This window comes from Agelaius phoeniceus, chromosome 1 (genome assembly GCF_051311805.1).
Source record: "Agelaius phoeniceus isolate bAgePho1 chromosome 1, bAgePho1.hap1, whole genome shotgun sequence".
NCBI lineage: Eukaryota > Metazoa > Chordata > Aves > Passeriformes > Icteridae > Agelaius > Agelaius phoeniceus.
The window spans coordinates 111,132,485-111,155,928 of NC_135265.1; the positions used below are offsets into that span (position 1 = coordinate 111,132,485).

General features: G+C 39.4%; 1 protein-coding gene across 7 annotated transcripts in view; it reads left to right on the top strand.

The window, feature by feature from the left end:
• ASXL3 (ASXL transcriptional regulator 3) overlaps positions 1-20,676 on the top strand; it is a 127,982-nt gene extending 107,306 nt beyond the window's left edge. For all 7 annotated transcript variants that reach the window (XM_077185200.1, XM_077185213.1, XM_077185208.1 and 4 more), the window contains 4 exons: positions 1,260-1,356; positions 1,827-1,932; positions 7,671-9,606; positions 12,008-20,676. In XM_077185200.1, the coding sequence (XP_077041315.1) occupies positions 1,260-1,356; positions 1,827-1,932; positions 7,671-9,606; positions 12,008-15,691 (5,823 nt within the window). In that variant the 3' untranslated portion in view covers positions 15,692-20,676. The remainder of the gene's footprint in view (positions 1-1,259; positions 1,357-1,826; positions 1,933-7,670; positions 9,607-12,007) is intronic.
• The last annotated feature ends 2,768 nt before the right edge of the window (positions 20,677-23,444 follow it).

Sequence of the window (23,444 nt, forward strand, 5' to 3'; positions counted from 1 at the left end):
TTATCAGAGTCCATGCTAATTGCTGTTTCTCTGGCTACTATTTCACATCTTTCTGCTTTACTCCTCTGAGATAATTGTGGGACAGGGTGTCGGCTAGGCAATGAGTAAATTAACAAAGACTTCTTGAAATAGGGCCTCTATTATGAGTGAAATATAAAGCTCAATGAGGTAACTGCATCAAAATATCATTCAGTGTTTTTGGCATGCCTGTGCCTTTCTGGGTCTTGTTTGAAACAGGCACTGAGAACTAGGGGATATTACTTAGCTAAATCATCTGCTAATATGCTGGAAAACATTCTGGATTTCACTGCTAGATTACAAATAGCGTTGTCAAACATTTATCTCTTACTTACCTGGCAGGATGTAAAATAGTTGAGAGTGCTTGTTCTAGCAACATTACCTCTACTGCTGTTTCCTTTCTTCTTAGTTTGCTACTTTTTTTTTACTGTCTATTTATTATGCTAGAGGTGATACCCACTGCTAACTTGTTTCATATAATTACTTTATTCAATTATTAGAATTCTTTTGGAAACAGAAATATCCTCACAAGCCTGAAAATATACACTAAGTTTTGTGGTAAAAGACAGCTCAATAGTTGGATTGCTTTTAAAAAATATTGTAGAAAATACTGTGATTAAGACTTTTAATGTTGTCTTATCATTGCATATTTGACAGATGTAGAAAATACAAATAATTCTAATGTTCTTCTACAGATTTTACTTTTTGATGCCTATAAAATTATGAGTAGAGCTGTTTTCAGTTTCAGTGATGAGTTTATATCAATTCTTTTGTTAAGAAATGCCTGTCATCCACTCTTTGGCCAATACAGCTTATTAGCTAACATGAGTATTAGTTTATTTAGAAACACCAAAGTTACTGTCTTCATTGCATTTAATTAATTTGTTTTGTACCGTATTATAGGCAGATGCACAAGTACAATAATGATCTTGATTTTTGATTGCGTACAATGCCTCTAGACACAGTCTCAAGGCAGGGCTGTGATTAAAGCCCATCAATCAGTTGCAAACTGAGTTATCATCAGTAACACTTATGACTGAAGAGAGCGCATTGATGCTGGATTGGTTCACTCCCATTTACAGTAACGACTAGCATGAAAATGCTGTTTTAGTAGTAGTCATTTTGTGTTCTTCCCAGTGCCTACACTTCCCCCATTTCCCCTAATTGAAACTGTGTTTTGATGTGATCTCAGCTGGCGCTGTTTCTGACACTGTCTTCTGCTACCACGGCTTATTTTCTAGATGGGGAGCGATGGAGTTTTGCGCCTCAGTAGCTCCGCTCTAAATAACGAGTTCTTCGCGTACGCGGCGCAAGGGTGGAAACAGCGACTGGCAGAAGGTAACTCTCTGCTTGCTCTCAGGTCTGCCCAAGGTTAATTGTTTTTATGAAGAATGTCTCTTTTTTCTACATTTGAGAAATACTTTTAGAATAGAAACTGTAATAGACCAGTAATTCAGCAAAAGAGAAATTGCTGATTCCATTTTGAATTTGGAGTACGTTTTTGCAGCTTGCTGTCGCAGCTTATTTTGACAGTTAAAAAAAAACCAACCAAGTATTTTCATCACTGTCAGCCTTGGAAACATGAATGCATGCAACTAAACCCTGCCAATATACCCTTGAAATACTGATGGTATATGATGAATTAAATCTCTATGTCACCCTTTTGGTTTTCATTAATTTCATTTGGCATTGCTGGATGATTGTATCAGAAATCACTGTATGTCATCATTGTATTTGCAATTTATAATTATCCGTATTAAATTAATCCTTGACAACTTTTATTCAATATGTTAGTATTTGTTTTTTAGGAGAATTTACACCAGAAATGCAGTTGCGCATCAGACAAGAGATTGAAAAGGAAAAGAAAACAGAACCTTGGAAAGAAAAATTCTTTGAAAGGTTTTATGGTGAAAAGTAAGTACTGAAGCAAATAAAAGGATTTTTTTATATTTTCTTTTAGGAGGAAATGAAAATATAATTCTATGCTTCACATAGCACGGTCATATGCTGTAAAACTTAATAAAGCAGTTATCAAGAGCAGTCATTCTCCAATATAAGAAGTTGTGGGTAGAATTATAGTCGTGTGTCTGCACTTGCATTACAATTGCATTTTTAAAGAGTCATAAGTCATCCATAAAAATTCATTCCAAAGAGAGCTTAAGACACAAGCATGTGAATATTTTTTAATTATCTTTTAAAAGATAACATTAGGGCAATTCCTCCCTCCTGCAAACTATAAATACAGATGAGAAGACCAGTAGCAATATTTCTGTAATATGCTTCAATTTGTTTTATATTTTCTAAGCTATTGCAAAATTACTGAAATCAAATAGTTTTTGATTTTTTTACTGAGATGTCCCATTGGCCTGAGAAGAATATATAACAAAGAAAAAATGTTAGCTAGAGACAAATGAAAGTGACAATGACTACTTTAATTTTAGAAGTGAGATGGAAAGAATAAATAAACACTTTTAACTGACTAAAATTAAATATAGTATCACTCCAGGTGCACAACTGGGGTGAGTCAGCACAATTTCATTGATGATGATGATGATACAGCAATGGCATTCTTCAGCAGCTGAGGATTCAGTGTTTATCTTCATTTGTTTAAAAAAAATTTAAGGAGATTCATATCTTCTTAAAATCCAAGAATTTTCCTTTTAGAAATTATTTTAAAAGCCAATTCATCAATACTTAGAATTATATCTCTGTTTTTAAAAATACTAAGAATTTATTATAAAGTATAAACTAGCTATTTAGCAATTACTGATTTTTTCTTTTTATTTTAAAGTATTTTTTAATTATATCCCAGAACCACAGAGTGGTGAGGTTGGAAGGGACCACAGTCACTCATCTGGTCCAAGATTCCTGCTCAAACAGGGTCATCCTAGAGCACATGGCAGAGGATTTTATTCAGGCTGCTTTCCAGTGAGGAAGAATCCACACTCTGGGAAATTCCAGTGCTCAGTCACTGCATAGTGAAGTTCTTCCTCACATTCAGGTGGAATTTCCTGTGCCTCAGTTTCTGCCCATTGCTTCTTGTCCTGTTGCCTGGCACCACCAAGTAGAGCCTGGCCCCATCCTCTTGACATTCTCCCTTTAGGCACTTCCAGAAATTGATGAGGTCTCTTTTCAGTTACCTCTTCTCAAGGCTGAACAGGCCCAGCTCCCTCAGCCTGTCCTGAGATGCTCCAGCCCCTCAATCATCTTTGTTGCCCTCCCCTGGACCATCTCTAGAAGCTCCATGTCTCTCTTGTACCAAGGAGCCAGAGCTGGATACAGCACCCCACCTGTGGCCTCACCAGGGCGCAGCAGAGAGGCAGGAGCACCTCCCCAACCTGCTGGAATGCTCTTTGTAATGCTTCCAGAATACCCAATGCCGCTCATTGTCCACCAGGACCCCATGTCCTTCTCTGCAGAGCTGCTTCCCCGTAGGTCAGCCCCCAGCCTGTGCTGGTGCCAGAGTTATTCCTCCCCAGATGCAGGAGGACCCTGCCCATCTCTCCCACCTGTCAGGGCCCTTCTGAAGGGCTGCACAGGCTCTGGTGTATTGGCCACTTGTCCCAGCTTTGTGCTGTTAGTGAACTTGCTGAGGAGGCATCTACCCTTCATCCAAGTCATTGATGAGTAAGTTAAACAATATCAGGCCCAGAATTGAACCTTGGGAGACACCACTAGTGATGGGCCTCCAAATACTGCCTGTGCCACTGATTACAACCTGCTGGGATCTGCCATTCAGTCAGTTCTCAATCTATCTCACTGTCTACTCAATCAAATGTATGTGTTTTACATAGCAGAAAAATTGTTAAATGGGAACCATCATTACATAAATTGTCTTAGTTTTGCTGTCAGATGTTTTTCACTTAGGAAATCCAGAGGATAGGGAACCCTTCATATAACTGATTATCTTAAAGATTAACTAAAATGTTCCTGCAGTAACAGTACTACTTCTCACAATCAGCTGTCTTGGACCACTGGGAAATGTAGTGAAAATGAGGCAAGAAATGGACAGATCCATTTTAGTATTTTATTTTGTGCACCATTGCTAGATGCTTTCCCCCCAGTGTTTTTTCTACAGCACCTTATCTTTACATATAATGGAAATTCTAGGCTCTTAATGTGTCAGACTGTCTTATTGTAAAGTGCTTAATTTCTTAGTAAACAACTTTGAGACTTCAGTTTATTCCAGATGTTGATCCTTTTAGTATCAAAAAATACTAGTTAGGTTTTCAGATAAAGAACATAATGGCTTTTCATTATGCATGTCAATAGAAGAGTTGGTGACTAACCTTTCATGGAGGAAAGGGCTGTGTAAGATCCTGGTATAGGGCCTTCCACAAGAAGTAAAAGTTTATTACCAGCAATGCAGGAGTTCTTCAGTCAAAAATTGCTGTCACATGCGCAGAGAATGATGCTCATAATTCTGCAGAGCCAGCAGTCCTGCTGTGCTGGCTGAATGCTGGATATCCTGGTGCTTGGCAGATAATTGCTCAGTCTGTGATGATACATGTCATTTGGTTTCATAGGTTTCTGACATCAACATTGTTATGCAAAATGTCATATTCCACATCATTTCCATTTTGACTGAAGTATTGAATCTGGTCCTCCCTGCCCTATCCCCTGCTTGCACTGTTTCTCTTGCATTCTTCTGCTTGGCTGTTATGTAGGCAGATGTACTTTGCTGACTTAAATACTTTTCCTCATTGTTTACTCACTGAATGGTAGCTTTTGCTGTAGCTTCCACCTTGTGTTGGTTCATGGGGCAGTCCTGTGTCGGGGCAAGAGCTGGACTCAGTGATCTTGTGGATCCTTTTCAACTCAGGATATGCTGCAGCTCCATGATTCTCTTGCCTTTTTTCACTTTGGTTTTTAAACTAGCTTTCAGTATGATTGGGCTGTGTCTCTTTTCAGCCATGTTGGTTTGACTGAACTAGCAGAATTTGTAAGCTTCCCCAAGCTGTTTCTTACATGCACTGTCTGCAAAATGAATCTGTCTTGCAGGCTAACTTGGTCACTTTACAGAGTACTATTTTTGCTCTGACTTAAGTGAATTTGATCTTTTAATATCCCATAAGTAAATTCAAGTTTCACCTTCTACTTAGGGAAGGACTATTAATAGATGCAGAATCTCTGTAAGCATTTTTATGCACTCCACAGTTAATAGCAATCAAAGACTTTAGGGTGCTTTTTCCCTGTTAGCTCTCAGCATTGCATCTTGTGTTTGCTCTTTTCTGTACCCAGGCTGTTTATCGTGGCACTGTCAGTTGCAGTTTACTTCCATCCATTTTTGTTCTTTTTCCACTTCCTCATATTTGTTCATTTTTCCTCTCTCTGACTTTTTTCAAAATACAAAACATTATTCTGCAGTCACTTATCTAGGATCAGCTGATGCATGTTGATAGAAATCCACATTCTTCTGGCTTGTTGCCCCAAGATTGCAAGGGTTATACTCTATTATGTCAATATATTATCTCTTTTCTCACTTTTGAGAGTTACATGTCAGGATAGTACTATCAGCTAGATCAAAGCTTTAATTTTGGGTAAACCTCCTCCAAATTTTATTGCTGATTTAATCCTTTTCTTACTTTGGTTCTTCCCCCCCACCCCCCCAGCCAGTACTATTTATCACAGCACTAGAATATCAGCATTCATATATCTTTGAGTAGCTTTTTGATTTTTTTTACTGGATGACTGAGTGCCCTTACTTTACCAGTTGAATCCTGTCCTTAGCACTATCATTGAAATCTGCTTGCTGCTGCACTCATATTTTTGTGCTGTTTTGCAAACTTTGGGTGTCTTTTTCTCTAAGGGAGAAGACAGATCAGCTGTTTATTTTGCAATCTGAGATTGCCTTAAACATGCTGATCTTGAGCCTTCTTCTTTAGAAAGCCTTTTTCTTCAGTTTCTTCTTCAACATGGTAGTATTTCCAATATTGAAAAAAATGATTAAAATTCAGTACATGTTCTGCTGGCCTTAATCTGCTTTATCTTATTTCACTTACAGTTCTTTATCTTCAATATGTTACAAGAATGTGTATTTGTGTAGTGTCCTTGTGACAGTTTCATTCACCTTTATTCTGTCCTTCATTCCTTTGCTGATTTTCAATCCATGAAGATAACCATCAAGCAGTATCTTTTCATGATGTAAACCAGCTAGAGAAAGTAGACCATTGATTCAGTTTTCAGTAATGGAGTGGATTTTTTTCCCCTTCCCATTTTCCTGAGATAATTTTGGCTCCTTAACACAAGGACTTTTAGAGGAAGTTACTCACCAAAACCCTGGTAAACTAAACTTTACTCACCTAAACTTACAACCTGAATTTAGACCACATGGGCAACTTATAGTCTATACAGAACAAAGGCACATCTTCTGAAATGCATTCAGTGTGGGAATTGTGAATTTGCTGCTCTGAATTGCTCTCTAGAGGGTCCTTCCTCAGCATATTGATGGCAGAGGGAGACTTTGTTCATTATTAGTGTCTAGTAGTAGGCAATACTAATAATTAAGAGTGTTTTTTGGGATGCCAGTTCCAGGCTGGGTTGGTTTGGGGTTTTTTCTTGGGTTTACAGCTCTCACTATAATACATGTGTTCAGTGTTTTTAAAATGCACAACCACTGATTTTGTTTTTTTGTGTGTTCTGTACTTTCATCTGAATAGGGCTTTGTAGCTCTGTATCCTCTGGCTACCCACTGATAAGCAATTTTGCTTCCATAGCTTCTGAATATCTTTTATGCTTGCTTGTTTCCATTTTATTCTTTATTTTCTGATTAAATGATAACAGAGATCTGTTTAGCAGATTAGAAGATCCTTAAGACCATGAAATTTCTTTTAAGGCCTCCCACCAATCTTTTGTGTATTTTCTACTATTATGGAATTGCTGAGACATAAAGTCTGCTTGGAAAATCTTCCTAAAGGTGCTGAGCGTCTGTACTCCCACTGGCCTTAGAAGGAAATGAGGATGTTAGAGCACATACATTTTTCAAAACAACCTTTTTTTTTTCATCTCTTGGCTTTAGTTTTGTTTTGGGGGGTTTTTTGATGTTTTAGTTCTGCTGATGTAATAAAACTTTATTTAAAGTAGTATTTTCAGGCTCAAAGATAAGAAAATCTTCAGAAGCATGCATAGTATACATGGTTCCTTTGCACTTCATCCCTGAGAATGAATGCATAGGTTGTAAATATGTATCTTTTAGCTCCTTAAGAATGTTGAACTTCTTTCATATTGTCAGCTATGTTAACCCTAAAAGCAGGCGGAACAGGGAAAAAGGGATTTCCTTTACAACTGCTCCCACTAGGAGATGATGCAGTTGTGCATTTCTTCTGCAATGGATGCTCAACCAGTGTCGCAATATTGTGCTGATATTTAAAAAAAAAAAAAAACCAAAACAAAAAACCAGGAATGTAGACAGAGAGGTTACTTATATTAAAAATATTAATGGCTTTTAACACTTGTAAGAAAGTCTCAGTAGTTAGGTTTCCATAATACATAAAAGTGTATATAAATTAGTTAGCCACCACTTAAGCAAGCCACTATTGTAAACTTGAAAATATGTATTTTTTGGAAATAAAAAATGTGGGTGAAAAAGGTTAGCCTATTCCCTTATCCTTAATGTGATGGAAATATCTATTTTAATTTCTGTTTTTCTTTAGGTTGGGAATGTCAAGAGGAGAATCAAAGAAGCTCACTGCAGTGCAGAACAATGATGAAGATGAAAGCAATTCTTTGTGCAGATCTTCTGGCACACCTGGTCCTTCTAAGCAAGCAACCTTTGAGGATCAAGAGGAGAAAGGTGCTAAAGTTCAAGCTTTACCAGAGAGAGATTATAGTCCATCTCGTTGTAGTATGGAGCAGGTTCCTGTCAAGGATCTAACAGCAGATTCTGAGGATATACTGATACCTGAAGAATCAGTAATTCAAGAAGAAATTGCTGAAGAGGTCGAGACAAGTATTTGTGAATGCCAGGAGGAGAATCATAAGCCAGAACATGAGTTTTCTGAGGAGTCTGTAAGTCCAGCTGGCACAAATGAGGAAACAGAGGCAGTACAGCTTGCAGACAGCACTGAGTCCTGTGTCATGATGAATGATGTAACTGATACTGGATCTCGCATTGAAATTAAAGTAGAGTTGAAGTCAGAATGCCCTCAGGAGGAGATGTCAGTTGTGATAGATCAGCTGGAGGATTGCATATCACCAGCACGATCAGCTTCATCTACAAACTCTGTCAGCGGTACCGCTGAGAAGGATTCTGAGTCTGCAAAAGACCTAATTGTGCCAGAAATGCAAAGTGCTGCTCTGGAAGGCTCCTTGTTCACTGGTGGAGGCATTGCAGTGGATATGGAGCTTCATAGTGACCCTGAGGAGCAGTTGTCTGAGAATGCTTGTATTTCTGAAACTTCCTTTTCCTCTGGAAGTCCAGAAGTTTGTATTGCCTCTCCTGGAGGAGACACTCAATCGACTTCAGAGGAGCCCTGTACTCCAGCATCTCTTGAAACAGCTTGCTCATCTGAAGTGTCCAGTTCTGAAAATATTGAAGGTGATATTCAGCAGAAGGCCAGTGATGAAAACTTGAACACACCCTTAATGTCGGAAATCTCTCCGATGTCCACCTCACCTGTAACCTCAGAAGCATCTTTGATGTCAAATTTACCTTTAACATCAGAGGCATCACCAGCTTCTAATTTACCTTTAACATCAGAAACATCTCCAATGTCTGATTTGCCTTTAACATCAGAAACATCTTCAGTATCGTCTGTTCTAACTTCTGAAACATTTGTGACAAGTAGTTTGCCTCTTCCATCAGAGATATCTCCAGTTTCTAATTCCCCAAGCAGTGAAAGACTTACTCTGCAACAAAGGAAATCACCTTTGTTAGAGGACTCCCTTCCCACTCTGAAAGAAGAAAGCTCTGTCATTCCTAAGGTGGTTCAGGAAGAGAATCTGGTTCAGCCAAAACAACTTCAGAGTGCCCCTGAAAATATGAAAGTTGGTCCACTAACAATTATACCTGATACTTCAGTATTGGAAGAGTCCCAAAGCAAGAACCTCAGTCATCAGCCATGTAAGACACATTCTGAAATTGAGAAATCCTACATTGCATCTATCCCAGAACACACTCCTCCAGAGGTGATCAAAAATAAAAATCACAGTGTTCAGCAAAGAGGTGACAAGAAAGGTACACTCTTGCCCTCAGAGGTATCTGTCTTATCAGAAGGATCACTTGGCAAAAATATCGAATTGCTTCCATCAAAGGCACATGATAAACTATATACCTCATCTCTAGAGAAAGCTGCATTCTCTGAAGTGTGCAGAAGTAAATCTCACAAGCTAACAGGCAGCACCCAAAGTCGTCTAGAGAGCTCCCATTCTTCCAAGTCTTTAGAATCCACAAAATCACCAGAAGCAAGAAATGAAAGTAGAGACCCAGAGATCCCAAAGAGGAAAACAGCAGAACAGCACGGTTTTGGAATCTGTAAAGAGAAGAGAGCTAGAATAGATGATGACCTGCCTCATCGTAGTGCTTCATCAACAAGTCCATCTGATAAAGAACAGCCGCCCAGAGAGGAACCCCGAGTTCCACCCCTTAAGGTAAAGTAATGAATGAACAGGGTGGCCTGGAAACAAAATGTTTATTATGTCCCTCTATGAACTGCATACGAGCACAGTACATGGTATATTTTTTGGGGATGTATAAGGGTTGTTAGTACTGATGGTTTTGCTTTACTATTACATTTCCACCATGCCAAATTACTTCTGATACAGATATATCTACACTTGTTCAGTAGGGGTCAATCAATCTTTTGCTAAAAGATTGATTTTGTTTGTGGCAGAGCTCTCCAGGATCCATTGGTTTAATCCAATTCAAGATCTTCCCCACCACTCACATGCAGCACTTGTTTTTCTAATTTTGTGCTTGTTCCCATCTGTATTTTGTGCTTGTTCTTCTGTGGATGTCTTTTCCAGCAAGCATGACTAATAAATGTTATCATAACCAGTACTTAAAAAACAACCAACACTTTAATCCAGCAATAGAACCAAGAGCCAGAGTAGTTGAAGATCCTTTTGCAGGCCCAAGGCTTGGGGCAGGATGAAATATAAGATTTCCCTGTAGAATTAACTGGAAACAGACCTATTGGGGGAAGTATCTGATATATATAGATATATATATATATATATATATATATATACACCTTTGTTAATGCCAAAGCAAAGGGTAAAAAAATAACACCACCTAAGCAAGCACTTGTATGTGTACTATTCTGCTATGTAAGAAGGTATATTTCAGTTGAAAAGGGTTTTTTTCATAACAGAGAGTTCTGTAGATTCAGTTATATATAGGCTCAGTGTTTTGAGCCTTTTAATTTCATACTTGATGACATCAGCCAAGTTTAAGATCCAATTTACTGTATTTAAGCCATTGACTTTGCAATACTAGTTCCTGATTATTCAGAAATGCCCTTTTCTGCATTTATTTTTAACTTCTGCAGTCACTGAACATTGTTAATATGGCCAGGAGGGCAAATAGACTAATAGGCTTTAATCACTAGTGCAGAAGCATATTTCAGATAATTTATTTTTAAGAGCAGTGATGCAATTGGAAGTTAGCCCCGTTCTGAGTTTAGTGATATTCTTTCATATTTGGAAGGTTCTATCTAGCGTAATAAATTCTAATAACTCTCTAAGCATAAAGAAAATAGATCACTAGGGAATAAAGAAAGGTCAATACTATAATAATAATAAAAAAAATAACCAAGTACTTAGAGCTCTAGGAGTTCTGGTAATGCAAAGTGGAAACTGAAAAGAGTTGCTGCTGAAACTGAAAGCAGAATGTTTTGAAGAATTGTGAGCAGTCAATTCCAGTATGCTTTTTGTGTAAAAAAATTGGGCTCTTGTATCATCTCACCAACAAACCCCTATCATTTGTAATTAAAGGAGGAAAAAAGAACCCAGTTCTGTAAGTCATTCTGTTGTATGGCTGTCACTTCCCATCATATCTTATGACTACTTTTTCTACAAATACTACCTAATTTTCTACTCAGTTCCTTTCAGAAGATAAGTCATAGCATTAACCACTAAGTCCTATTGCTAGAGACAGCCAGTAGACATATGTCCATTTTAAGAAATTGAATTTTTTTTCCAACCTTGGGGTATCCTGAGAGAGTGTATGAGTTACAAAGTGGTTCCAGGATTCTTAATCCTGAAAAACTATATGCCTAATTGGAAACATCCTAATAATTCCAGTGATTTTACAGGTTATTGTTTTGCTTAAAGTGCTAGGTATTTAATTTTTTAATATTTGTGAGTTTACTATTTATAATCTTGAGGATTTAATTTTTGAAGTGCAGTACTGTAAGAGTTATCCAGGGATGTACTGAAAGTGAGTCTCTTAAAAATGCAAGTGAGGAAAGAAAAGGCATATCCTTAAGTGATTTACTTTTTTTACACCTCTTAAATCCTCCATCGTGGAAGTTGGAAAACAGGCTCAGTGGAGATACCACTACATCCTGTCTAATGGCAAGATTTGTTGTCTGGTTTATGAGCAAAACACAGGCTTAATCACTGGTGACCAAGGAGAAGGGCACTACGTGATTGTTACTTTTTCACATGTTTGCAGGAAGGGGTTGCTTGCAAGTTCTTGTCCAGTATCACTGCACGAGGTTTGCTGATCATCTCAGGTAGATGCACTGAATATAAAACAGGTCTGACAAATTGTATCTGATAAGCATCATGTTGTCATCCAGCTCAATCTTTCTTCCTGTCAGAAGGATCAGTGTGAGTAGGCTAATGCAGGTGTCAATTATTCACGCTGGAGGATGATAAAATATTGAAACATAAATATCATTAAGTTTTAGCAGGTTTTTGTCCACCTGCATTGAACAGTAATTCCTTTCATTACCTTCCTCTGACCCTTAAAGAGACAGCTGGTTATTTAAGTGAGTTGATGATCTCATTAAAATTTACTGGGTTTTTTTTCTTTTTCTTCCTTTAGATCCAGCTTTCAAAAATTGGACCACCTTTTATCATCAAGAGCCAGCCTGTTTCTAAACCAGAACCTCGAGTTTCCCCAAGTACATCAGTCAGCAGTGGGAGAAACACTGGGGCTAGAACTCTGGCAGATATCAAAGCAAGAGCTCAGCAAGCAAGAGCCCAAAGAGAAGCTGCGGCTGCAGCAGCCGTGGCAGCAGCTGCCAGCATAGTCTCTGGTGCAATGGGGACCCCATGCGAAGGTGGGAAGACAAGAACGCTGGCACACATCAAGGAGCAAACAAAGGCCAAGCTATTTGCAAAGCATCAAGCCAGAGCTCATTTACTCCAGACTAATAAAGAATCAAAGTCACAGTTCAGCTCAAAGGAAAGTAGTACCTCATCTCTGGAGATACCAACGACTACTGACACGAAGATTGAAGGTTCTACTGGTGTCATTATAGTTAATCCTAACTGCAGGTCCCCTAGCAACAAGTCTTCTCATCACCGTGAGACCACCACTTTATTGCAGCAGTCCCTTAACACAGCTACGTTACCAGAAACTGCTACTGAGATACCTGTGCACAGTTCTGATGAAAATATACCTGTGCCACAATTGTGTGAGAAAATTATTTCATCTACCTCTACTGAAAGTAACAGTGTGCCAGTGCTTTATAATAAAAGTTCAGTCTCTGTGTGTGTTTGCAGCACTGCTATGTCTGGAGCAATTAAAGAACTTTCTTTTGCAAGTTCTGTTGATAAATCCTCTGTGTTAATGTCTGTTGACAGCGCAAACACAGCAATTTCAGCCTGTAATATGAATATGCTGAAAACCATCCAAGGGGCTGATACTCCATGCATAACTGTTGGACCAAAATGTATTGATAACAGTAATGTACCGGTCTCCATAGACAACACAGTCTTATCAAACACCATCGATGACAAAAGGTTGCCAGTACCCAGTAGTAATGTGAATAACGCGGTCTCCGGTCATTATGCCACTGTGCCAGCTTCATCTATTGCAAGTAACTTGCCAAATCATCTCTCTGGTAGTTCTGTACTGATTCCCCCAGTGGGGGCTACCAACAGATTTCCTTCTGATAAGATAGCCATAACCAGGTGTAGCGAGCAGAGCACTGTCTCCATCCACACTACCGTCAGGTCAGCTTTAAGTTGCAGTGAGGCCCTTGCAGCAGCAGATTCTGTTGCAAGGCCACCTATCGCAATGTTTACTGGTAACATGGTGACAATAAACTCTTATGATAACGCTACTAAATTGAATGCTGATCTCTTAGAAAAAAGCTCTGGAGCACGAAGCCGAATGGATCTCTCTGGTAAATCTCATCCACTGAGCTTTACACAAACTGCCATGAATAGGTCTATACCTTGTAAAGTCATTGTTGACCACACTACGAACCAGAATTCCAGTCTGTCACTTTCTTCTTCTATTGAAAACACGGAGAACAGCATTGACCTGCAGAGCAGACCTGTAAGGACAGAAGCTGCCTTACAAAGTATAGCTTGTCCTCAGGTGTCTGTCATAAGCAGGCCTGAAGTGGTTGCTAATGAAAACCTTGAGCACAGTTCCAGCTTTCTCACCATTACAGCAAAGCAAGACAGCAAAAACTTGCAGGCAGGTTGTTCAAGTCTTCGAGAAGTGCCTCTTGCTCCTCAAGATAAATTAATTGAGGCGGTTACTACCAGCCAAGGCTTTGCTGAGCAACTAAGAGGTCCTTCAGCACTGAAAAATGAAGCCAATGCTGCCTGTGCCAATCAGTACAACACTAACAATAGAATTTGTTGGCGTGATGAGGAGGCAATGAATACAGACCAGCCGGTGGTCAGCCATCTTACCTCTGGTAAGCATAAGGAATACACAGAGCAAAACTGCTTGAAAAATGTCAAAAGTGAACCTTCCAGTTACACACAAATTTCAGAACTGCAATCCAGGAGTCTTTTGACAAGCATTGCTGTTCCTGTTAAACTGGAAACTAATGAGACTGACAAGTGCTTCAGGATGGACACCGAGGATTTTACAGGACCTGAAATGCCTGCCCAGAGTGCAGAAATAGCCACGAGTGTGCAGCCACCGCAGACCTCCAAGACATCCATCGCGGACTCCATGGAAGACTCCCTGTCCCTGACAACAGAAACCCTAAAGAGAGTTACGAGTGCCGGGGGCTCCAGCTGTCGCTTGTCGTCAGTGGAGGCCAACAACCCCTTAGTGACACAGTTACTGCAAGGCAATCTGCCTTTAGAAAAAGTGCTGCCGCAGCCCAGATCAGGAGCCAAACTAGAAATTAACAGGCTTCCCTTGCCTTTGCAAACTACCTCAGTATGTAAAACAGTAGTGGCTGAGAGAAATATCGTTGAACATGCTTCCAACTCTCCTAATCCAGATGGTAAAGGATATACAGCGGGCAGCATAGCCCCGCTACAAATCAGAAAGCGTGAAAACCATCCGAAAAAGAGGATGGCCAGGACTATAGGGGAACATGCTCAAATTAAATGTGAGCCTGGGAAGGTGTCAATGGACACAGATGTTAAAGTGGCTCCTTGTGTAATTAGTTCCAGCATGAATCAGCTAGGGCATGGACAGCCATTTAAGCAGGAGTGGCTTAACAAACACGCCATTCAGAGCCGGATCGCTCACAGCCCAGAGATCAAGCAGCAGAAGAGACCGTTGCCTTCATGCAGTTTCCAGCAGAGCTTATTTCACATTGATAAAAATGGCAGCTTTCACGCAGAAGCCAGTACCTCACATAGACAGAATTTTTACCAAATGTCCATGGCTGCAAGAGGCCCCATTCCTACGGCAGCTTTGTTGCAAACTACTTCAAAAGGCCCACCTGGCTGCAACTCATTTGCTTTTAGCAGACACCTGGAACAGAAGGGTTTGGGAGACGTGAATATTTCTACAGCAGCTCACCAGCTGAGGCTAGGAAGTGTGTTTTCCCCTAATATTCAAATTAAGGAAGGTGATGACATTGCCAGTGCCTCTCAAACTCTGCAGAGTAAAACATTAACGCATCCCCCTGCTCCCCCTCCGCCCCTGCCACCTCCTCCCCCTCCTCACCCAAATGCAGAAGTCCCCTCTGATCAAAAACAACCGACAGTTACTATGGAAACCACTAAAAGACTTAGTTGGCCTCAGCCAGCAAGCATCTGTAGCAATATAAAATCTGAACCTATTTCTTTTGAGGAAGGTTTAAGCAGCAGCTGCGAACTGGGCATGAAACAAGCTTCCTATGATCAGAACGAAGTGAAAGAACAGTTAAAAGCGTTTGCATTAAAAAATGCAGACTTCTCTTCCTATTTACTTTCTGAGCCACAGAAGCCTTTTACCCAACTTGCTGCTCAGAAAATACAGACGCAGCACCCACAGCAGCAGCAGCAGCAGCAGCAGCAGCTCTGTGGAAATTATCCAACAATACACTTTGGTAGCACAAGTTTCAAAAGGGCGGCATCTGCAATTGAGAAATCGATTGGGATTTTAGGAAGTGGTTCAAACACTGCCACAGGCCTGTCTAGCCAGAACGCGCAGATCCCGGTTCAGAAATTTGCTGACAGCAGCAACGCCGACGAGCTGGAACTGAAATGCTCCTGCAGGCTGAAAGCCATGATCGTGTGCAAAGGCTGCGGAGCTTTCTGTCATGATGACTGCATAGGGCCTTCCAAACTGTGTGTAGCTTGTCTGGTGGTGCGGTAGGAGCTCAGTCAAAGATGCAGTATCCCTTATAAACATGGGAGAGCAGGACAAAGGAACAGAGAAATTGGAACAGTTTAGGCCACTAATGGTTTGCAATTAGTGGATTGATTTTTTTAACTTTTTGTTGTTGTTGTTTATTTGGTTTTTTGTTTTGCTTTTTTTCTCCTACATGGTGCTTTCAGAAATTAGTTATTCTGCCTGAGTGCCATTTTCTGGGAAGAAGAGGAGACCTGTAGAAGTAGTTTAAAAAAAAGATAGCCTTGTTACTGAGGCATCTATGAGCTCTCTTGCTGTGCTAAAAAGAAAAAGAAAAATGCATTAATGCATGTAATTCGTAGCTTCTATTTATTTGCACAAAGTGCTGCACATTTTTTCTCCACTGTTTGATATTTGATATGAGCTGCAGGTTAAAGATCAGTGGAAGAATAGCACTGTAAGAAGTGGAGTAACTATGCAGAATGAATAACACACTGAATAGCAGCTGGTGTGAGTGGGGTAGTGACAAGGTGTGGGGTGCCGACCATTGTAGATTCTAAGTCAGTTTGCAGTCTTTCTGCTGACAAGATTGTTTTCTTCAATTGACTTTCACTATCTAGGACTAAAATGTAGTCACTTCACCTAACAAAAGAAATTTTAAAAAGGAATTTAGATGGTTAGAGAAGTTTCCTTATGTGCCTGCCAGGGACTGTGGAACTCAAATCTTACTCATCATCTCTTCTTTGTTGATTCCTTGAGAAAGATTTGTGGTGAGTTAGCAGGCCCAACACTGGAAACACATTGGCGAGTCTGGAGAAGGTAACTTCTCTGCTGGAGATTAGAAATCTCTTTTCTCTTCCTGTTTCTCACTCAAATGGTCTTTATTTGTATTTGTCTCTCTAATCTGTCCACTAGGTTTGTCAGTCCCAAATATATACAAAAATAAGGTCAGACATAGGTCATTGGTTCTCGAGGTTGTAGTCTTTTTGTGGCCTAAAAATGATGTAATCTTCTGATGAATGAATAAGGAAAGATTTTAATTGCATATTGGTTGAATGTTAGCTTATCATTTTTTTTCCTCTTATGTGAGTTACTCTATTTCAATAACATCTGAGAGTTTTGCCATTTAAAGTAGTTCTTAGAAGTACTTACAACACTGACTTTTTTTCTCTCAAAGAAAGTCAGACCCCTTCTAGAAATTTGGAAGTGAAGTGTATTTTTAAAAGGGATACTGCATCTTTAAAGTAACCTTCAGTAGTTATCCAGTACTGTATTTACATTCAGGACTATAGCTGCATTCCAGATGTGCTAGCCACCATAACAGCAGAAAAGAAAAATGGTGATTTTGGAGTCCTATTCACCTAAAAGGAAAATATTATAAAGGGATAAAGCACATGCAGTTGCTGGGGAGATGAAAACACCTTGGGTTTTTCTTTACTCCCACTTCCAAGAACACAACATGTGGAGTTCAAGTCACCTGCCAATATGTGGTTGGGTCTGCCCAAATGTCAGCATCAAGAGAAACAGGTTTTTTTACCATCACAGTAGAACCTCACTAATCCAAAGACCTTACAGCCTGCCCAAGAAAACTGATTTTCCTTGCACAGTTTTAAGAGAGCAGTGTAGTAAGAATGTGTGAGATGTAAGACTGCTTGGTTTCTTCGTGCAGTGAACTGTTGCGTTCTGAAATACCAATGTGAATGATAGAGCTACATTTAGGAAATGAAAAGTATGCTGTATTTTAGAGCATACTTTTTTTGTCTGATCTTTGTTTGTGTGCTTTTCATCAGCTGTAACTGGTCTCCCTGGCTCAGGGGCATATTAGTGAGGTTCTGCTGAAGGAAGGAACCATATTTATTTTCTTGCGGGACCATTTTCACGAACATGATAAATGCCGTTTGTTGTCTTAAAAGTGAGCTGGAATATCTACAACATACATTCCTGTCATAGGAAGCTCTATGGTGCACCTTGATGTTCTCTTTTATTGTAATTAGCAACACATCAATATTATTTTTGACACTGTGTGGTACAAAGGCCATTTGTAATAACTAACAAATTTGTTGCTGATACAATAATATTTTCTTTTTTCTATACAAAAGTGCTCCTTAATATGATGTGAACTAAGGAACGGCTTCTCAGCACTTTCAGGTCTTCTGGTAGGAAAATAAGCCAGCTAAGCAAAAACCTAAAAGTCACCAAGTGAAAATTAGCATCCACTGCTATGCCAGCTGCTGGTGAAACAGCAACTGGGCAATACTCATGAGTAAGCATGAGTGTAGTCAGTTAATATATATCAGATTCATAGTTGAGGAGCCTTTGTATTGGAATTGTATTGCATTGTATTTATACTTGGTAGAGCTAGGATCTTCTATTTAAAAAACAAAAGAGAGCAACCAGTCTTAGACTTCTATTTACCTATGTTTATATAAGCCTGCTGGGAATCCTTATTTCTAGCTCAGGTTTTCCTGTCCACAGCACATAAGTCAATATTTGTTTGTACTTGCATCTTGAAATAGTTCTTGTATTGACTGACATAATACAGAAATAAATTCTGGCCACGGTATAGTTTTCCTTTGTTCGAAGGGTAAGGGGAGTGACTGATGTGGTAGGTCACTCATTCATGTCATGTTGTCATTTTTGTATCAGGATTGCAACTTGCATGTGTGAGGTCATGATAAAATGTATTTTAAATGGCATTAGACTGGATGGTGCTATGTTACATTATACAACTGACCAAACTCTTCCATAGTGCAGTTCCACTCCTTTCATTTTGGAGTCATTGGAGATGCACCAGGAATAAATTCAAGCAATTAGTTAGCAATGGTGGTGAAATGTTGTAACAGAATAGGTTTAGGGTATGAAAATACTCAAAAGCAACCACGGTGATGCGAGAGCCTGATTGAATCCTAGCGTGACTGAAAACCTTACATGGATTTTGGTATCACACAAATGCCTAGGGAAGAGTGACCCTAGGCCTTTGGTAAGAAGACAGTCACATTTAGACATTAATTTTGAATTACTCCTTTTTTTTTTTGTTGTTTGATTGTTCAGGTTTCAGGCTCAATGTCATTGTGTTTTCTGATGACCATGCCATTTGCACCGTGGGTTGTTAATAGTTTATGCACTGAAAAGTGGTGGAAGAATTACTTAAGAACACACTGCTCTGTGTTTGTGTGTACGTACGTATGTGTCCCAATGTCCAGCATGTATAATTTACCTTTTTTTTGTTTTTAAATCTCAAAATTTGTCCCCCTACTCCTACCCCTGGAGCAGCACTTTTGGGTGAGAGGGAGAAACGCTTTTTTCTTTCCTCCCTCTTTGTTGTTTTAATTGCATACCTGTGAGATATGCAGATAACGTTAGGGCATTTGCAGTGAGTGTGTTTGTGTGTTTCTGTTCCGAAATAATTTTTCCAAGCAGAAACTCCCTTTGAAATAATGTTAAAAATAATTAAGAAATGGTGAACTGGACGCTCCCTGTTTGCATTTTATTTATCTGCTGAGATCTAGTACACGAAATAGCATTTAAAAGACAAAAATAAAGGTTGAGCCATAAAGCGAAAGGTATATTCTCTGTACTATAGGCTTTCTTCTCGAGGGTGGTGCATGTTGTCAGGGTAAGCTACAGAAGGTGCAGACGGTTTTTCAGGGCCCTGCAATTCCTTGCACAGTTTTTAAGCTGGTGCATATGGTGCTTTATAATGCAATTTCTGAAGTAAAATTACCTTATGCTGCACCCCCTTCCCCTTGTGAACACACGCACAATTTCAGAATCGTTATTGTAGCCTCTGGTTTAGCAGTTTCTCCAAGGTGTGGTGAAGTACCAGGATAAACACTCGAGATGAGCTGAGAAGTGTCACCAAAAGGGATCATTTTAGCTGACGCACATGAAGGGCCCTGCTCTGAACACTGAATGACTTCTGCAGTCTCCTGGCAGCAGCGCAGCAGCTCATCTTCCATGGCTCTGCGGAGCACTGGGGGAGAAGCAGCGAAATATTCAGTGGCTTTATCATGGACCTGTGTGGCTAAATGTTTCTGAATCTATGAAATCCTGTTGTCTTCGGTCATCATGCTTTGTCACTGTAAAACCAACGAAAAGAAAAAAAAAAGCATTTTTTAGTCTAATTTAAGGAGCTGCTTCTTTTATAGCACATAATATTTCGCTTTGTACTATATTTGATAGTTAAAGAATAATTTAGTCCGTAGAATAACTTTGTTGTATTTGTACTGTTCATGAATGTTACAAGAAAAGTGCTTTACTTTGTTGCCATAATTCTCTTGTACTGCTGTAAAATATTTTTTCTGCTTTATGGAAACTTAACTCGGTTCACATTTTCAGTACAGGGTTTTTTGTGTGTATGTAATTTTTTTTTTTTTGTCAGTATTCTGAATGTTTACATCTGTTCAACATTAGCCATTCTATGCCTTTATAGGGCAGTATTACTCCTGCAGTATAACAGCAATGTGAAATCCACTCGTACCTAACATGCATGAGAAATACAGATTTATTGGGGAGATCCCTAATGTGCATAGATACTTTTTCTATCTGCATTCAGTGAAGTAAATACCCTCCTTCAGTCCTCTACCAAAGAAAATGTTATCCCCACAGGACAAGCTCGGAAAGTGGTTCTCTGAATTTTCAGAAGGGGGTGTAGTTGGTTTCAGCACGATTGCTACAGTTTAATGCTGTTATGCTTTGCTTTGTTACCCCACCAGATGTGACTGGGTGAAACAAGCATTTTAGCAATTTTTTGTGTTTCAAGACAGTGTTTTGTTTAGAATTCAGGGATCATGCTTTCTTTAATGGTGCTGTTTGTTTTATTATTTTTTTTAAGAAAACAACCTTTTGTTGCCTACAGAAATAACCATTCACAAAACCATAAATTAAATAAAATAATTTGTCTTCATAACTTTTCTCCCTTTCCTTTCCCCCTTCCCTGTCCCTTGAAAATAACAACTTGGGCTTCAATATTAAAATATTCTGGAAAAAAATAAAGAGATAAAATAATATTTGTCATTTGTTTATTTATTTTATGTTCAGTGCCTTAGGCAGGAGATCCTCCTTGTGCACATCCATTGTATGTACAGGTTGATGAACTAGAAACAGGAGAGAGAAATCAGCCCTTTGTAAAGGATTTTTCAGTTACAATGATGTAAGGCACAGTTTGAATTAATTCTGATGTAATTTGAGTATTAATCATCTTATACTAGTAAAATGGAACAAGGTGTTGTATACTAAGTTGTTTAAGTAGAATAGTTTGTGGATGAAGGGGATTATCTTACTTCAGGTAGTTTATGCTGGGTGTATTTTAGTGCTTTGCCTCTGACTGCAACCCCATCCAGAACATCCTTCACAACAGCAACCATCCCAGCGTGCACTTCCCTCATTTCCCATTCCCACAGCAGAAGAAATTAAATGTCCATGGTGCATGAAAGGCAACCAGTCCAAGTTATATTCCTCAAAGCAGTTATTTCCTCAGGTCTGGAAGGCCTTTCTGAGATGGAAATTCAGTAGCCATTTTATATTAAAATGTAAAAAATCACTACATTTTCATCATATTAATCTGCACAGAGAGCTTTGAGTACTGATGGTGAGGGTGCAAATGTTGCAGGATGAACAACAAGCAGCTTTTTCACAAGCTTGCTCGCAAATATCCTAAACACCATCTTTTTTCTAGCCTCCTGTCATTATTTCAGATGTGACACCATCTGAGGGTCTTGTTAGCAGCAGATGACAGCCCTGTCTGCCAAAATATGTCCAAATGCAGAAATAAGGCAATATCAACCTCTGTAATTTATAATTCACTGATCTTTTCTTCATATCCAATACCCATCTAGCAAACCCTCTCAACATCTACTGTCACGTAGATAATTTAACTTAGTTTGTTCTGGTTAGAATTGGCTGTTTTTGCATGGGCCTGTGCCAAAGCAGGGACCAGCTCTGTTTCTGGCAGCAACAGCTTTTTAAAAATTATTTTATTTTTTGTCTAAGCATTGTAGTGTAAATATTTTTTTAAAATCTGTACTAAAAATTAACGTTTGTCCTTTCCTTAATTTTAAGCCTGTAAAATAATTTTGTGCATTTTTATTCCATCCTATATTCGGTTTTTCTGAGGGGTTTTCTAAGGACCTTGCAAGTATTGCGGCGTGAAGCCTTGTGATTTCTTCTTTTGTGTCAGCGAGCCCAGCCTTAGCCTGGCGGTTCAGCCAGCAGATGGCATCAGGAGAAAACAGGCTGCTGTGCTCTCCGAGCCTTCCTGTCCCCCGGCAAGAGAGCACAGCATGGAGAAAGCCTGCTGCGAATTCTGAGGGTTTCTACCTTCGTTTTTCCTTTAGCTGTAGTGAAAACAAGCCTTCCTTCCCCCTCCCCAGTCCCGGAACTTGGCTTTCAGTAAAAATTATGCCCTGAAGCTCACATCATCCTTTCCTGCTCTTGGCACTGTCGGAGTCGTGCAGTCTGGAATTGAAGTAATGATACACTGGAAAAAATTCTTTCCCAGGCCAGAGACACAGCTTTTTTTTTTTTTTTTCCCCCACCCCGCAGTTTCCTTTGTTACTCGTGGATGAAGAGTGGCAGGACAAAGCTCTTTGTATGGAGGGGCTCCACAGAATATAATATGAAGGTATTAGCACAGCTTGGTGTGCAGAGGATGTGCTGTTACTAAGCCTGGCCTTTGCTGGATGGCAGGTTTGCAGTGGAAGGACCATCAAGCGTGGAATGGAATGGTTTAGGTTGGAAGGAATCTTAAAGCCCAGCTAGTTCCAGCTTGCCTGCCATGGGCAGGGACACCTTCCACTAGACCAGGCTGCACAAAGCCCCAAGGTCACAGGCCTGACCTTGAACACTTCCAGGAACAGGGCATCCACAGTTTCTTTGGGCAATCTGTTCTAGTATCCCACCACCTTCACAGTAGAGAATTTCCTGTTAGTATCTAATTTAAATCTACCTAAATCTAATCTAATCCTGTTCAGTTAAAATATCTTGGAGCACCACCACCTCAGAGACAGCTTTCCATGCTAAGGAAGGTAGATAGTCACATGTTACCTGCTGGTAACTGCTTGTGGGGGCAGAGTACATTATTTGTACGGCTGGATTTTTATAGAAACTGAGCTAGACATAGAAATAAAGCCACATTCAATGAGATAATTCAGGGACCTGGACATTGGCACTCTGCAAATACAGAGAAGGCACTGATAAGAGAAGCTTCTATCTCAGTTAAATGTCAGGCACTTGCTTTTAAGTATTGAAGGTTCATACTCAGAGCTTGGGAGATGCCTCTAGATTCACCATCAGTGATGATATCAACAGTTGTTTCACATAGTCATGGGGGCAAAATATCTAGATTGTACTTTTTGGAAGCTGATGATATTGGATAAATGTGAGTTTCTGTGTACAGGTCACTTTTGTGTACTGTGTCTTTTGTCCTGATTTTGTAGGGCTTATTTCATTCATCAGTTTTATCTCCATGTCTTTCCAACAAAAACTGAAAGCTTTCTTCAAATATCTCTGGCATCCTCATGCATCTGCCAGCAGGACAGAGAATAGTTTAATATCCCACATAGAAAAAAACACATTTGGAAATACACTGATTATACTGGATAGTTGGCTTCTATTAATAAGAAATCATTGCTGTATTGAGAAAAATAAATGACTGTTGATATCAAAGTAAAGGGGAATATGTGAGGGTTTTTTTTTTAAATATTGATCCTTGCTGTAGTCTTACTTGCTTCTGATTCCCAACTGTTCAGATCCATTCAGCAAATCATTTTTGCATTCC